This window comes from Bos indicus x Bos taurus, chromosome 17 (assembly GCF_003369695.1).
Source record: "Bos indicus x Bos taurus breed Angus x Brahman F1 hybrid chromosome 17, Bos_hybrid_MaternalHap_v2.0, whole genome shotgun sequence".
NCBI classification, from domain to species: Eukaryota; Metazoa; Chordata; class Mammalia; order Artiodactyla; family Bovidae; genus Bos; species Bos indicus x Bos taurus.
Window position 1 is genome coordinate 27,814,970 of NC_040092.1, and position 17,372 is coordinate 27,832,341.

At 53.2% G+C, this 17,372-nt stretch overlaps 1 protein-coding gene across 1 annotated transcript in view; it reads right to left on the reverse strand.

The window, feature by feature from the left end:
- Window positions 1-8,418: 8,418 nt before the first annotated feature.
- Window positions 8,419-17,372, reverse strand: part of GALNT9 (polypeptide N-acetylgalactosaminyltransferase 9) — a 114,945-nt gene continuing 105,991 nt past the window's right edge. Inside the window, exons 9-11 of the mRNA XM_027567110.1 lie at window positions 16,597-16,692; window positions 10,474-10,641; window positions 8,419-9,327 (exon numbers count right to left, since the gene is read on the reverse strand). Coding sequence (XP_027422911.1) covers window positions 9,181-9,327; window positions 10,474-10,641; window positions 16,597-16,692 — 411 coding nt within the window. The 3' untranslated portion in view covers window positions 8,419-9,180. The remainder of the gene's footprint in view (window positions 9,328-10,473; window positions 10,642-16,596; window positions 16,693-17,372) is intronic.

Consider the following 17,372-nt stretch of genomic DNA (forward strand, 5'->3'; position numbering starts at 1 on the left):
AAGCAGCAGTATTTTGAAGCAAAAGGGTCTGTGATGATCTGGATCTAGGAAGGAAAGGATGTTTCCTTTTCCAAGCCTCAGGGGTGCTTCAGGGTCCCTTCCCAGAGGGTGATGGAGGCAGTGTCCTGGTCACCTGGTGGCTGAGAGCCACCCAGTAAAGCCACTCCAATGGGAATCTCTTGTTTCCTTTTGGAGAACTTTGATGACTCTGGAAAATAACAGACCTTGGGGCTTAGAATGCAAGGATCCACAGACTAGCTGTGCGTTCCCTGAAGGCCAGTGCACAGAAGGTGCTAACTCAGTGCCTGCCAGCTGGTGCTGTGAGTTAATAAAAGCTTGGCCCATACCTCATGCGAGCTCCAGGCTCCTCGTCCTGAATAATGTTCTTTGTAGACTTTTGTTGACAAAGAGCTCATAATTCACCTTGTCAGGGAGGCCCTGCATCCTGCTCCCCAACTGTGGTGGGGGGGACCCAGTCATGTGCTGGGGGTTTCCTGGTACCTTTGACTCCCTGGCGTTTGCTCCTCGACTACCCACTCTCAGCTAGGGTGCTCAGAACACATTCACAGAATAACTGAGAGAGTGAATAAATGAATAAATGGCTCAGGCAGGTGGAATTCCCCTCTAGTCACCAAGGGCATCTTGGCAGAGGCTTTGGGGTGCAGTGCACGTGTCGGGGACTAACCGCACGAATTGCCAGACTCCCTGTTCAATCATGTTTAGGGACCTTGGATAAATATTAAATAAAGCTGAGGCCCCTGTGAGCAGGAAGGGAGGCCCCGTGGGGACGTCGGGTGGCACCCTGCTGACTCTTAGTGAGTGTACTTGGGGGCAAGGTCTACCCTCGAGAGAACGCCCTGGAGGGTGAAACCATAGTGCTGGCCCCTCTCCATGTCTACAGTTGGGCTGGGCACCCCAGGGACTCAAGGACAGGGTGGGTGCTGGGGGCCCCCTCATCTCGTTTCCCCTTTCAGGCCAGTCCCTCCCTCGGGGCTGCATGAGAACTATTAATGACTGTGCTGTGCTTATCTCCACACATTGGCGGGCAGTGCTTTATCCAACTCTTACTGTCTATCTGACGGTCATTTCAGCTTTCCTCTTACTCCATCCACGGGCACACAGTTTCTCCCCCATAACATACTGTCCTTTTACATTTACTTATTTATTTTTGGCTGTACTGGATCTTCATTGCTGCTCAAGGGCTTTTCTCTAGTAGCGAGCGGGGGCTATTCTCTGGTCATGGCGCATGGGCTTCTGGTCGCTGCGGCTTCTTTTGTTGATCTAGGTGCAAGGGCTTTAGTAAGTTGTGGTGCACGGGCTTGGTTGTCCCGCAGCATGTGGAATCTTGCAGGACCAGGAATCGAACCTGTGTTCCCTGCATTGGCAGCCAGATTCTTAACCACTGGACCACCAGGGAAGCCCATGAAGCGATTTCTTCACTGGTACCTGCTGCTGTCCTGCTGTGGGTGGAACTGCACCCTCCTTGAAAAACACCCGTTGAAGCCCTAACCCCGAGGACCTCAGGCCGTGAACTTACTTGGAGATGAGGTCTTTACAGAGGTGATTAAGTTAGAGGGAGATCATTAATGTGGGCCCGGATCCAACAGGACTGATGTCCTTATAAAAGGGGAGATTTGGACCCAGACGTTCACACAGGGAGAAAGCCATGTGCAGCAGAGGCAGAGATGAGCTGATGCTTCTACAGGCAGAGGGGTGCTGCCCGTGGACCACCAGGACCTGGGGGAGGGGAAGGACAGACCCTCTTGCACGGCCTCAGGAGGAGCCAGCCCTGCCGGCACCTCAACCTTGGAATTCTGGATGCAGAGCTGGGAGACATATCTATCTGTTGCTGAAGGCACCCGCTCTGTGGCACTTCATCTGGCAGGCCCCAGCAAACTTGTTCTCCTTCCCCAGGGCCTCCTGGTCTCCAAGACCTTTACCTATGAGCCCTTCCTGGTTTCTCCTCCTGGTGACACTCACTCCTCAGTGCTCTCACCCAGTCTGACGTCTTGAGACATCCCTGATCCCAGCCCAGACCTCTCCCCCAACCCCAGACTCCATTGGTATCCTCAGTGAACCTTCCCCCACCTTCACCGTCCCCAGACCCCCATCTTGGTTGACAGCAACTCCATCCCTTCTAGGGCTTCTCTAGTGGCTCAGATGCAAAGAATCCACCTGTAATGCAAGAGACCTTGGTTTGATACCTGGGTTGGGAAGATCCCTTGGAGGAGGAAATGGCAACTCACTCCAGTATTCCTGCCTGGAAAATTTCAGGATCAGAGGAGTCTGGTGGGCTGCAGTCCATGGGATCACAAAGAGTTGGACACAACTTAGCGACTAAACCACCACCACCACCATCCCTTCTAAGCCCAGATACCTGAATGGAAAAAGCTCCCTTCTTCTCTTTCACCCCCATGTCCAATCCTGGTGGTCCCTGCCACTCAGTGATGCTGCTCTGCCTGACCCCAGATGGTCCCCAAGGGTCTTCAGGGCTGCCCTCTCTGACCGTTTCCACTCCTCTCCCCATACCTGCCCCACCCCATGGCACTTGCCTTCTGGCTGCTCCTGTCCCCAGGGCCTTTGCACAGGCTATCCCGTCTGTTCTTTTCTCCACGAGGTTTCCCTGATTGACTTCTTAACGATTTCACCCCAGCCTCTCCCTCTTCTGTTGTGCTTTATTTTTTCTCTCAGCACCTACTAGCTTCCAACAGGCATTTTGTCTACTGCTTATCATCATTTTACTGGCTATGTGAAGGTGAGGCCCAGCTCCATGGCAGGGCAAGATTTTATTCTGTTCCATTCCCTGCAGAGTCCTCAGTACCAGGGACAGTGCCCAGACTGCAGAAGGTGTTGAATACCTTAATGAATGAAAGAGTAGATTATCGTTCACAGCAGACACATTTCTTGGCAGAAAAATACATACAGACAGACAAGAAAAAGAAGCAAATAAAAAATCAAAACCACCATGGATAAGAGTTATTTGTTTTTTCTTAATCCTCAGGGCAAACTTTGGGGCAGGTATTACTTATCTTTTTCAGGTTCAGACAGGGAAAGAAATTGACCAAAACCACACAGCAAATAGAATCCAGGTGTGTCTGCTCCTGGCCTAGGACATAGGGCTGATTCCCAAAGGTCCCACAGACCCCAGAGCCACCCCTGTGTTTATTTGTCAACATTGCTTCCCTCTTAGCTAGATTTTGCTCCTGAACAAGGACAAGATGCTTCTCTTGGGTTCTCAGATGACCCTCCATCCCTTGTGTCTGCTGGATCCCTGGCCAGCCCTTGCCAGGCCTGCATCCCTGCCCCCCTGGGGGCTGCTGCTCCCACCTACTCCCAGGTGTTGAGGACTGCCTGCTCCCCTGCCTCTCTTCTGGGGACCCCACCCCCTGGGCCCAATCCCACTGCAGTCCTCTCCCTCAGGGTCACTCACTCAGTCTGAGCCATAAATGAAGACTCATAGGAGTGATGAATATTTTTATTAGACAGAATTAAATTCTGGTACACATCATCTCTATCAAGAGCGGAGGAAAGGAAAAAAAAACCCTGCTCGTTCACTGTGTTCCACCAGAAGCATCTGCTTATTAATGGGCTTTCCCAGAAACCCGTTTATTAGGTTGGGTTACAAATGAACCGTTTTAAACAGATGATGTGGATTTTTCTGAATTTGCTGCAGAGCCAATTAATAATTGAATTAATGAAAGAAGTGGGCCTGCTATTAGGTTTTATTAAATGCTGTTTGTTGCATCTTTGCCATTTAAAACATGACTGTTGTTTAAAAAGAAAAAAAAATCCACTAGGCAGCTGGGCAGAATGGAAGAAGCAGAGGCTTGGAGTCAGCAGGTCTCAGTGTGACCCCCAGCTGCTTCAGTAAAGTGTGTACTTGTGCCAGGCCACGTCACTCCTTGGGCCTCTGTTGTCCCATCTGAGAAACGGGCACAGACGTTCTCAGGGCTACTTGGGGTCATTTCAAGAATTAAGTGGGTTGAGACTTCCCTGGAGGTCCAGTGGTTAAGAATCTGCCTGCCAATGCAGGGAACACGGGTTCAATCCCTGGGCTGGGAAGATTCCACAGGCCACAGGGCAGCTAAGCCCTCGTGCCTCAACTACTGAAGCCCATGTGCCTAGAGCTGGCGCTCTGCTACAAGGGAGGCCACCACAGTGAGAAGCCTGAGCACCACGGTGAAGAGTAGCCCCCTCCGGCCGCAACTAGAGAAAGTCCACTCGCACCAACAAAGGGCCCCTGTGCCGCAACAAAGACCCACAGCAACCGTAAATAAACAAGCAAATAACCCATTGGTTGTTAAAAAAAAAAAGAATTAAGTGTGATTAAACTTGGGCATTTTAGACATATTTCTCCCTCCCTTGCTCCCTCCCTTCTTCCTCCCTCCCCCTCTTCCGTCTTCTGAGAATAGTCACCAGCACTTTCCCCCAGCGGACAGGGTGGGAAATCACACAGCAATAGGTCCTCCTTGTTCCATGTGTCTGTCCTGTCCTGGGCATGAGACCGAGAAGACTCATCAGGGGCCAGGGAGAGCACAGCAAGGGTGTGTTGGGCAGAGCCTACCTGCCGGCCCTGTGACACCTGACGCGGTTTGCAGCCTGGCCAATTTCCATTTACAAATATCCCCCACCAGGGGCTATTTCCAGCTTCCAACCTGCCCTCTGGGAGTGTGGAGTTGAAAAGAGGTAGTTCCCCACCGTTGCCACCACACAGATTTGTAGACACAATCATCTGAGAAGCACAGAGTATAATAAAATAGAGTAAATCACTAGGAAGTGCTGAGTTTTGAGTTTTTATTGCCTTTGCTTTTATTATAATTGATTGAGTTGTAAATAGTTTATTTTTAGTAACAGCCATGTTTGGACTCCAAGGAGATCAAACCAGTCAATCCTAAAGGAAATCAGCCCTGAATATTCATTGGAAGGACTGATGCTAAAGCTCCAATACTATGGCTACCTGATGCGAAGAGCCCACTCATTGGAAAAGACCCTGATGCTGGGAAATATTGCAGGCAGGAGGAGAAGGGGTTGGCAAAGGATGAGATGGTTGGATAGCATCACCGACTTAATGGAATGAATTTGAGCAAACTCTAGGAGATAGTGAAGGATGCAGAAACCTGATGTGCTGCAGTCCATGGTCTCGAAGAGTCGGACATGACAGCGACTCAACAACAATGTTTCTCAATTGGTGCACAAAAGTTCTGAGAATTTCAAAATTGACTCTTGCCAGCTACAGTGGTCCAGTTTCAGGTGAAGCTGGAGGGGATAAAGCACGCCTGATGTCATCAAGGGTGCTGTTCTGTGATCTTCTGGTGCCCAGTCCTGGCCCTGTGATGGGGAGGGGGGTGTCCTGGGCCCTCTGGAAAGAAGGGCGACCCTCTGGCCCAGCTTGCACTTGTCAGAGTCAGGAATCCTGTCCTGTTGAGATGACCTGTGGCCACCACCTTCGGGTCTGTGCTCGGACCCCGCTCCTGCCCCTACGTCCCTGCTCTGCTGCACAGAGAGTTCTGTATCCCATGATTTCTTGTCCTTCAGCTCCAGATAGTTTCAACCAAAAGGAAACGTTGGAAAATTGGAGGGTAGAGAGAAACCAGGATGCTTCCGTCCCCATCTCTGGCTTTAGGAACATTTCTGGAAGTGCTGTGTCTCTTCCATCCCTCTTTCTAGAGTCCCAGTCCTCACAAGGGGTCCCAACTCCTGGCTTCAGTAACACTGCCCTCTCTTGGGTCCCTTCAGCCCATGGAAGATAAGTCCCTGAGATGCCTCAGCCCTTTTCTAACTTGTGTGATCAACTCCTTGTGTTGAATTCCCTTTGTTTGACAGATGCGATGCATGCTGGTAACCACTGAGGTGATCTCAACTATGGACCAGTGGTTAAAAGGGGTAGAGGGTTTAGGGGGGCTGGGTTGGCTTCAGTACAGTCCATGGATGACATTAGTGGCTATTCTGAACCCAGGTTACAGAGGGGGATGATGAAAGTGCATGTCACCATGAATTAGAAAGCTCTGTGAACTTGGCCCCAGACAAGCGTATGCCTGGAGTGCAGGCAGTCTCAACTGGCAGGGACGTCCCACCAGCCGTGACCGTGTATCAACCACAAAACTGCAGAGATCATTCCCAGCGGCTCCACCACATGGCTGGCCCCACCACGTGGCTGGCCTCACATGGCAGCATGGGAATCATGGTCCATCTTCAACTCTCTTCCCAACTGACTTTGGGCAGGGGCTTTTAGCACGGAGTTACCCCCTGGATTCTATGGCAGTTTTTCTGGAAAAGGGCCAACCTCATGAGGGATTCATGTGCTCAGGGGGCAGGTAAGGACTGGAGACAACAGAAACAAGAGTGCTGCCTGGCCATGTATTAGGAAGAAGGATGCTGGATTCCATCTAGGTTCTGATAGACAGCAGCCTCTTGGCATGAGAGCATGGATGGTCCTGGGCAGTTGTGGGCTGACCTGACTTAGTCCCGCTGCCTGTGGACCCAGCTACTGCCCCGCCCAGTCAGTGCCTTTGTCCTCACGTGTCCTGGTGGCAGGCAGGACTCTGACAGAAAGAGCAGGCTTTCAAAACACCGGAACTCCCCGCCTCCCAAGAGGATGAGAGGTTTGTCAAGATGCTGAGAGGCAATTTTCCAGGTGTCAGGCTTCTTGTGGGCTGCAAACCACCCGGCTTTGACTGGACTGTCAATTTGCCTAATGAATTGTAACATGAGAGAGGTTTATAAGTTCCAGCCTGTGATGTTTTCTATTTTAAAGCATAGGCAATACATTTGGCATGCTAATGGCTGCTACACTGCTACACTGTTGTAACTTTACTTGCCAATCTTCTAAATTCTTGAAGACCAGTCCTTGGCTAGTGACTGTTCTGAAGTCTTTATTCAGTTTGTTACAATATTGTTTCTGTGCTTTTTTTTTTTTAATGTTTTGTTTTCCCAACCATGTGGGATCTTTTCTCTAGTTGTGGCACAGGGGCTCAGTAGTTGCGGTGCACAGGCTTAGTTCCCCAGACAGGCATCAGACCCTCTTTCTCTGCATTTGACGGTGGATTCAATCACTGGACTACCAGGGAAGTTCCCTTTGAGCTATTTTGCAGATACTGAAACCCCCACTAGGTGGGAGAAGTTAACTGCATTACCTCACCACCAACCAACCAGAAGAATGTCCACCAGATGATTACGTACGCCACAACCCCCCTCCCTCGCCCCATCTTTAAGAATCTTTCCCTGAAAGCCATTGGGAGTTTGCATCTTTTGAGCACGAACTTCCCAGACTCCTTGCTTGGCGCCTGCACTTTCCTTCACCACAAACCCGGGTTAGTACATTGGCTTCACTGTGTGTGCGGGCGAGTGGACCCAAGTTTGTTCCAGTAACACTTCGGCTTCTTTCATCTCTTTAGGAAGCTCATCTTTGGGAAAAACTGCCCCCCTCACCAACAGGATATGAGATCCCTGGCACTAGTGGAAGTGATTTTTCCTCTCCTAGGAAGAGGCAGTGCTGGGAGGCAGGAAGCAAGATGGGGGAACCCAGGAGGCAAGGGGGAAGGGCCACTTTCCAACTTCTGGGAGGACAGACTACCTGGCTACAGCAAAGTGAGAACAGACATCTTCAAGTTCCCCCCAGCTTAAAGCCCTGTTGTTTGGAACCCCTGCCATCCTGCCTTCCAGGTTACTCTATAAGAATGGGGAGGAGGGCTTCCATGGTGGCTCAGTGGTAAAGAATCTGCAGGCTAATATAGGAGACACGGGTTCGATCCCTGGTCCAGGAAGATCCCACACGCCGTGGAGCAACTGAGCCCCGTGCATCACAGAGCAACTAAGCCCTCTAGAGCCCATGCTCTGCAACAAGAGAAGCCACTGCAATAAGAAGCCGGCACACCACAGCTAGAGAGTAACCCCTGCTCGCTGCAACTAGAGACAAGCCCATGTAGCAGTGAAGACCCAGCATGGCCAAAAATAAATGAATGAATAAAAACAAAAGAAAAGAATGGGGAGAAACTAGGAAGACACTGATGGTGCCCCCAACTTCCATCCCCAGAAGACCCTCTGTGTGGGAGGAGACAGTTGGTTGGCTTTCAGCAGCTTGGCATCTCATCTGCTGTTCATTTCCACGGCTAGGTGAGCCAAGCCTGCCCTGCGGCCCCTCAGTGATGCACAGCTGAAGACTCCCATCATCGGGAAGGAGGTTAGCAGCTAGAATTGGACTGTTACTTGGCACTGGGCCTGATGGGGGAAAGAGACAGCCAGGACTTTTTGTCCAGTTTCCCTCCCAGTGTCCTGCAATTCTAAGTGCAATCATGAAGCATCCTCTTGCCCAAGAGGGCATCTTGGAGGCCTTAGGACAGCCCTGGTGGGGGGTGTGCTGCTTCTCAGCTCTGGTCCTGGAGCATGAAAGCCGCCGTGGACAATACATGAACAGAGGGGTGTGGCCATGTGCCAATAAAACTTTATTTATAAAAATAGGCAAAGGGCCATGGGTTATCATTTGCTGACCCTTGCCTTAGAGTAACACGAAAAGGCGCCTGACCCTGGGTTAGCCGCTAGAACAGGGGTCCCTCCCTGGACTGCTGACTAGTTCCTGTGGACGAGACATCAGGTCTGTATGTTTGTTTAATTGCTCTTTCCTGGACCAAAGCAGTCACAGCCGCCTCCTCACCCAGCACTGCCCTTGGGGTTGTCTTTGATGTCACCACAGCTGCTGCTGCCCCGCTCCCCTCACCAGCCAGGGTTTAGGTAGAGATAGTCACAGGGGCAGCCCCACCCAGGGCTGGAGACATTGGGAACTCAGAGTTCACAGGGGGCTATTTCTGCCTGAGGGATGGACAGGGGCTCAGCACATGCAGAAGAAGTGGCCGCGGGCGGCTGGACAGGAATACCGTAGAAAAGGCACGTGATTTGGAGCTGGAGTTGGCTGTCAGCTGACGTGCTCAGGCAGAGCCGCCAGCTGAGGGGGGTCCGCGCTCCTGGAGGGAGGCTGGTCCCGGCATCGGCCTCCAGAGCACAGGGAGGTCCCTGGGTCCCAGGTGACAGGGCCCGCCAGCAGCCATGGAGAAGTCAGTACCCAAGGTGGTGCAGGGACGACCAAGGCCTTCTGGGTTCAAGTGGTGGATTGAGTGGGAGGGCTCCACACCTGCCCCAGGTCCTCGGACTCTTCATTGGGGTGGGGGCGCAGAGTGAGGCTGGGGGTCAGTGCCGCCCTGGCTTGATCCAGTTTCTGATGGTCCATTTCTGTCCTGAGCACCTCTGCACCACCAGGCGGAGCCCAAAGTTGGCATCCTTGGACATCTCCACCTCCAGGCACCGGCCTGTGTCTCTGCTCACAATGGGGCCGCCCTGCGAGGGAGGGAGACCCAGTGAGCCCACGGGTCCCATCCCAAGAGCTTCCCGGAAGTGGGGGTGATGCCAAAGCCACCTGAGTGTCAGGGTCCTGCCTCTTCCCAGCCCTCTTGTCTCCATCCCTCTGGCCCCACTGACTGTCTGCCCTCCAACACTGCCTCCCAACAGCCACCTCTCTTCTCCTGGGGCCCCAGGAATGATCAAAACAATGGACTCTAGGGCCCTTGAGATGGGCGTTGCCCCCAATATCCTCCCCTGACCCCTGGCAGGTCTGATTTACCCACTGGCCACCTCTGCAGGCCCTCTGGTCCTCCCAACATCAAGGGCTCTAGCCTAAACCTGAAGATCCCAGGCTCATATTCTGTTCGCTGTCCTCCAGACAGGTCCTTTCCATGCACTCTGAACCTCACTGTCCTAGCCCCAAAGCCAGCCTCCTGGGGACCCTGATTTCACTGACTCTACGTGACACAGTGACAGCTCATTCCTGCTGTAACCGGGAGCCCCCAGAGAGCACTGTGCACATGTCTGTCCCAGGGTCTCCTGCTTGGGAGGAGTTGGGTCAATCTCAACAAATCTCTGGGGCTTCCCAGGTAGCAGTAGTGGTAACGAACCCGCCTGCCAATGCAGGAGATTTAAGAGAAGCAGGAACAGGTTCGATCTCTGGGTTGGGAAGATCTCCTGGAGGAGGGCAAGGCAACTCACTCCAGTATTCTTGCCTGGAGAGTCCCATGGATAGGGGAGCCTGCCAGGCTACAATCCATGGGGTCGCAAAGAGTCGATAGGACTGAAGCAACTTAGCACACTTGCCCTCAACAAATCTCCGGGCAAGTCCAGTTCGGTCCCACTCAATCAGCAGCTGGGGCACTCAGAACCCACCCTTTCTGCCAAAACCCTCCCCCAACCTCCAGGAGGCTGGAGGAGTCAGCAGTGTGGGGCAGCGAGGCCCTGAAGAGGCAGCCAGGGCGCTGGGACCAGCCAGCCCTTCCCTGACCCTGACTGCCAGCATATCCCCTAACGTCTATGGAGGGGGTTCATGTGGGACCAGCTGATCCAGCCCCCCTGGGCCTTGAAGTTCGGCCCCCGCTGCCCTCAGCTCCCTCCACGAGCTGGCCAGAGACCCAGGGGTCCCAGCAGCCTGCTGACCTGGGTGAAGTCCCACAGCCGCTGCGCGGGCCGGGCCACATCCTCGCACTTCTTCAGGGCGGGCGTGCGGCCCCTGCCGTCATCCACCAGGCACTTGGAGTCAGGCAGGAAGGCGGTGGAGCCCAGGGGGCCCAGCTGCAGCAGGCCCTCGGCGCTGTACCGCACCAGCTGGGGAGAGGCCATGAGAGCGAAGTGCATGGGCACAAGGTGGCCCTGCGCAGGGCTGGGCCCTAGGCCCTGAAGGGGGTAGGCGGGGCATCGTGGGCGGGGAAGGGTGGGGCTTGGTGGGCGGGGCCAGCCCAGTCACCAGAGCCAACCTTCGGGGGAAGGGCTGGCCCTCCAAGAAGAGCGCTGAGCCCCGGGATGCAGGGGAGATCGTGTCTGGTGGCCCCACGCCCCCAGCCCCGTTCTTACTGCAAATCCCCCAAGGAGGACCGCCTCGGACCCCTTCCCCTGAGCTCCACGTGGACCCCACCCTCCGTGGGGCCGGCCCTTCAACCTCGGAGGAAGAGGGTTCCACGGTTGCGCAGGCCACCCGTCTCCCCTTGAACCACAAGCAGCCCCAAGTTTACGATCCCAGGTCACGTTATTTGCCAAACACCAGGTAAGCAACATCTGTGCGCTAATGAAGAAACCAGTGCTCCAGATTCCTCCGCGCCTGGGCTGTGTGGCTTTGAGCAAGTCACGTCACCTCTCTGTGCCTCGATTTCCTCATTTGTGAGCAGATAATGACAGTGCCTGTCTGGCAGGGCTACCGTGAGGACCCTAGGGCACCGCACGCAGAGCGCGCTGAGCGCACAGAAGTCACTGTGCTTCTCTCCTTGCCTTTCTCTTGTTTGCTTTCACATAAGAGCGCGGGCGCGCGCACACACACAAACACAAACACACCGCTGTATTTTCCAGTACAATCTGATAGAACACCACCTCCCCTGCACCTTCACATGGCCCTGCGACTCTGACACCCCCGTCAAGCGTGGGGCGCACATTTTCTCCCAAGTCCTCCTGCGGAGGGTGTGTGTGTGGGGGGGTGGTGTGCACATCGCAGAAATGGTGCCATCGACTCTGAGGCAAGGTGTCAACACTCAGGACACCTCCGGCATCTCCTTGTAGCTTGCTAATGGGATAGCTGCTCTGCAGTGAGGAGGCTGGGGCAGCCCGATGGGGTGGGGGTGGAGGCTACGTGGGGAGGGCCCAAGACCCCAGAACAGCCAGCTGACAGCAGCTCAGAGGAGGCTCCGCCAGCCTGCCAGGTGGCCTGGGTGATGCTGTGCAGATGACAGGCCCTGCTGCAGATTTATGACCAAAGTGGCCCTTTCAGGTCATTTTGTCTGGGGACAGGTGATCACAGATATGCTCATGCCCCTTCTCTGATAACTTTCTGATGTTGAGGAGGTTTGAATCTAGGACCTGCAGCCCATGAAATGTCCAGCACGAGCTCCAAGTGGGCTACCTGTAGCTTCAGCCTTGCAGGTAAGGACTCAGTGGAGCCGAGCATGGTCAGTGCTCAGGAGGGCCAGCAGGGTGGGTGAAGCTGATGGCCCATCCCTGTGCCCATGGAGGACTGGACAGCCGGAGGGTCTGGTCAGGAGGCTGCTCTGCACTAAGGAGGAGTCTCCACTCCTGTGCCTCTGGCCAGCGGCTCCCCTGGCCCTGCCTCAGACACCCAGCTGGGGGAGCGAACTGGGCTGAGAGGGGCATGGGTGACTGTAGAGCGTTGCTGCTGGGTTGTGGGGAAGCCACATACTTTTCAGAAATGCATCCTCAGGAAGCATCGACTCTGGGATCTCACCCTCAGATTACTTGGGCTCTCCTGAGAGCTGGTGGGTCACATGCCCCAGTAGAAGGGATTGAGGGGAGGATTTCAATAATCCAGACTTGTGAGTGAATGGGCCGTCATTGAGCACTGGCTGGGAGTGGGTTAAGTGATGTTTATCAAACTGCCAGTCAGGCAAGAATTAGACACCTACTGTGTGCTCAATATGGTGCTGGGTCTAATGTGACTGAAGTTGCCAGATAGGAGTCCAAAAGCTCAAAGTCCAGCCCAGGACAACAAAAGGTTCACAGGCACTTGTCTGGGTCCACAGAGGGCTGAAGGCAACTTACAAAAACAAACAACAACAAAAAACAAACCCTGCAATATAATAAAACAAAGTACTGAAGAAATAAAGTCAAAGGGAAAATAGGGAGTGGAGAGATGTTATTCCAGGAAGGAGAGTAGTAAATAAACTGTATGAAAATGGGCAGGATGATTAGCTGCTAAACGAGGAGATTCAGAAGAGAAGAGGGGCTTCCCAGGTGGCTCAGTGCATGAGACACAGGAGACGTGGGTTCGATCCCTGGGTCAGGAAGATTCCCCTGGAGGAGGAAATAGCAACCCACTCCAGTATTCTTGCCTGGAAAATCCTACGGACAGAGGAGCCTGGTGGGTGACAGTCCATAGGACTGCAAAGAATGGACACACCTGAGTGACTGAGCATGCACCTGACGTATGCAGAGGTGAAAGGATTCAACGTCTGCAGTGTGCTTTAAAGTGACTCAGAAAAAAGTACATGATGCAAACACAGCCCAGTCTGAACACCATCGCATCTGGATCAGGGGTGGAAAACCGTGTCTGTGAAGGTCAGGGAGCAAGCAAGCGTGCTCTGTGGACACTGTCGCATGTTCTTTTTCTTCTTTTCCATCCATAAACCTTTAAAAAGCTAAAAACCATTCTTTGACTGGCAGGCTGCTGTTTGCTGATCCCATGAGTGTGTGGTTGGTCATCTTAAGACTTTTCTGGATGTTTGAAAATTATCAGAATAAAACCTTACAAGTTAAAGGAAGGGCCTCTAAATGACCCCCAGGCTATCCAGTCCAGCCTAGGAGGGGTCCCGTGCCTATGTGGAGGTGGACACACCTGCCCTGTGTCCTTCTCAGGCACACTGGTCAAACCAGTACGGTGGACAGAGGACAGAGGGCTGGGCCCTACCATGAAGGGTCCATGCATTCATCTGTGTCCACTAGCTGAAGACTGTTGACTAACCATCTGCGGGTGTGAAGATTTTGGTCCAAAACTGGATTTCTTTATGGTCACTGTTACAGGCTATACAGGTATATTGTCATCCTGCTTATTTAACTTATATGCAGAGTACATCATGCAAAATGCCAGGCTGGATGAAGCACAAGCTGGAATCAAGGTTTCCAGGAGAAATGCCAATAACCTCAGATATGCAGATGACATCACCTTTATGGCAGAAAGCAAAGAGGAACTAAAGAGCCTCTTGATGAAAGTGAAAGAGGAGAATGAAAAAGCTGGCTTAAATTCAACATTCAAAAAACAAAGATCATGGCTTCAGTCCCATCACTTCACAGCAAATAGATGGGGAAAGAATGGAAACAGTGACAGACTGTTTTCTTGGGTTCCAAAATCACTGCAGATGGTGACTGCAGTCATGAAAGACACTTGCTCCGTGAAAGAAAAGCTATGACAAACCCAGATAGCACATTGAAAAGCAGAGACAGGGACTTCCCTGATGGTCCAGTGGCTAAGACTCCGAGCTCCCAATGCAGGGGGCCTGGGTTTGATCCCTGGTCAGGGAACTAGATCCCACATGTCTCATCTAAGACCTGATGCAGCCAAATAAATAAATATTTTTTAAAAAGAAGAAAAAACAGAGACACTACTTTGCCAACAAAGGTCCATCTATTCAAAGCTATGGTTTTTCCAGTAGACATGTATGGATGTGAGAGTTGGACCATAAGGAAGGCTGAGTGCTGAAGGATTGATGCTTTTGAAGTGTGGTGTTGGAGAAGACTCTTGAGAGTCCCTTGGACTGCAAAGAGATCAAACCAGTCAACCCTAAAGGAAATCAATCCTGAATATTCATTAGAAGGACTGATGCTGAAGCTGAAGCTCCAATACTTTGGCCACCTGATGCAAAGAGCTGGCTCATTAGAAAAGACCCTGATGCTGGGAAAGATTGAAGGCAGGAGGAGAAGGGGACAACAAAGGGCAAGATGGTTGGATAGTATCACCAACTCGCTGGACATGAGGTTGAGCAAGCTGTGGGAGATGGTGAAGGACAGGGATGGCTGGCATGCTGCAATCCATGGGGTCGAAAAGAGTTGGACATGACTGGGTGACTGAACAATTGTCATAGGCTGAACTGTAGCCCCCCCAAAGTCATGTTGAAGTCCTAACCTCCCAGTACCTGTGGATATGACCTCATTTGGAAACATGGTCATTGCCAAAGTGCTCTAGGGAAAATGAGGTAACACTGGGCTTCTTGTTGTGGGTTAGTTGCTATGTGGTGTCCTACTCTTTTCATCCCCATGCACTATAGCCCATCAGGCTCCTCTGTCCATGGGATTTCCCAGGCAAGAATACTGGACTGGGTTGCCATTTCCTTCTCCAGGGGATCTTCCTGACCCAGGGATCGAACCTGGGTCTGCTGCATTGGCAGGTGGATTCTTTACCACTGAGCCACCTGGGAAGCCCCATACTGGGTTAGGGTGGCCCTAATCCAACATGACTGATGTCCTGATAAGGAGAGAAGACAGAGACACGGGAGAAAGGAGGGGGAAGATGAAGATACAGGCCATACAACCCGTGTGCCAATGAAGGCAGAGACTGGAGGGAAGTGGCCACAAGAAAAGAACTCCAAGGGCCACTAGAAGCAGAAGGGAATGTCCCTAGAACCTCAGGAGGGAGCACAACACTGCTCATACCTGAATTTCAGATTTCTGGTCTTCAGAGCTGAGAGAATAATGAACGTTTGTCATTTAAGCCAGTGCCCAGTTGGCTGTACTTCATCATGGTGGCCCCAGGACACTAACAAAGCTGGGGATTGGGGTTTGGGGATATAGCTTGTCCCCCTTAATATTTTAACAGCCTCCATGGAGACCAAACAGACTGAAGATGTTTGCAAAGAAGAAATCACTGCGAGTGTGTCTGGCCTGGCTGTGGACACGGGTCCATCAGATCTCTCCGTGGGGCTCGGCCACGTGGGATGGCCTCCCCCATCCACCTGCCTCCACCTCCACTCCGTTTCGAGCAGCAGTGAGGCCCCTTCTGCTGGCTGCCCCAGGGTTCTCGTGTGGAGAGGGCTTCCCTGGGGAACTGAGCAGGGTCGCTGGAACACCCACCCCTCACCCAGCCACGCGAGTCCCTGCACCAAAAACCTCAAGGCCGGCCCTGCACTGCTTCTCTCCACAGCAGGGCTCAGTGGGAAATGACCACGTCCTCCTGTTACCTTGTGTTGCTTCCCCTCGAGGGAGCAGACAAACAGAGCTGTCCAAAGATACCCCACAAGACACGGCCCCCCACTTAGGGTCTGTGCCAGCCAGAGGACTCCCCTCCTGTGTCTGATGGGCCCAGCCAAGTGGATTTCTTCCTGGAGGCTACATTAGCATCTCGATGGGCCAATGTCATCAGGGGTCCTGTGAGGAGGTGGCAGGGTGGGAGGGAGAGAGGTGTGCTCTGTTGTCATTATAGGCTCAGGGGTCCCTCCCATCCGCAAAGCACCCCTGGGCAGCTGCGTGGACACGTCAGCATCTATGGATGTCCTAGAGTACAGATTCAGAGAGCTTCGAGGGGGCCAATTGTCATTTTGGGGGTTAATTTTAAAGAACACTCAACACTCATTGAGAAAAAGCATTTCTCCTACAAGCTGTCCCATACCCCTGAACCCACTGATTCCACCTGCAGCCTGGAGCCTGCACACTCCACTGGCCTGGGTTCTGGACAGTGGCATGGATGTTTTTAAAGCCCTCCAGGTGACTTTGAGCTGCAGCATGGTTTGGCAGGTGTTCAGCTCTAAGAACTGGTGGTTAATGTGATACTGCCTGGGCTTGTCTACCCTGTGGCCACTGTTCACCTTCATCTTCCACTTCAGTCCACACAGCAGCCTGAGAAGTAGGTACCATGATCATCCCATCCAATGGATGGGGAAACTGAGGCACGGATGTTGGGTGATTTGCTCAAGGCCTGTTTGGCACCAAAGCTCTTGCTCTTAATTTATCCAGGGCCTGAACTCAGCCACTGTGGCATCAGGACACCCCAGCCAGCCTGACCCCATTCCCTGGGCACTACTTCTGGCTATGGTCTGGGCTGTGGTCCCTGAGAGACATCACCATCCTCCCTACCTGGGAGGACATCCCGTGGCAGGGGTACAGGATGGCGCGGTCATCGTCCTCCGCTCCTTGGTCTAAGCAGTAGCCGCTGGCTTTGCTGTTTCTCACCTACGACCAGAAGCCAAAGGAGAAGCCCCATCACAAGGACCCAAAGGCCAAAGCAGGCTAGAAGGGCTTTACTCACCCGTCCCCTGCCCAGGGCCAGCAGTCTCAGGAAGGGGTAGTCCTCCCAGGATGAGAGGGGAAGGGAAGAAGGGGAGGGGGAGGGGAGGATGGCACTCTGGCCAGTGGGCTGGCTGAGGACTGGCTGGCTCCTGTGAATGGCCTCCCCGAGTTCAGGTCTTTGGCTATATGACTGCAGCTCCTCCCATTAACAGTGGTAGGGTTGGTAGGGGGGTGTTGCTATTCCAACAGTTCCCATCTGGGCCTGCTTAGAGGCTTGCGTGGCTGAGAGATGCAAGAGATGCCTGTGTGCAGCTCTGAGCCTCAGGACTCCTGCAGCTTCCACTCTGCCCAACCCTGACTCCACCCTGAGAGCAAGCCGGGCTGCCCTGCTGGGGGTGACAGACATGGGAGAGGTCTGTCCCCCAGCACAGACCAGGGCAGGAACACATCACTCTTCCTGGCTTTAAGGAGAGGCGGGTATGGCCATGCATGTGGGGGCTGGGGCAGACAGGAGGGTCTTCCCACAGCTGGTGCCCCTCCTGGTGCGTCTCTGGGTCCTTCCGTTGTGCTCTCAACATGCAGGTATTGGCGGCACACAAACAAGGTGGTGCGTGTGACCACCT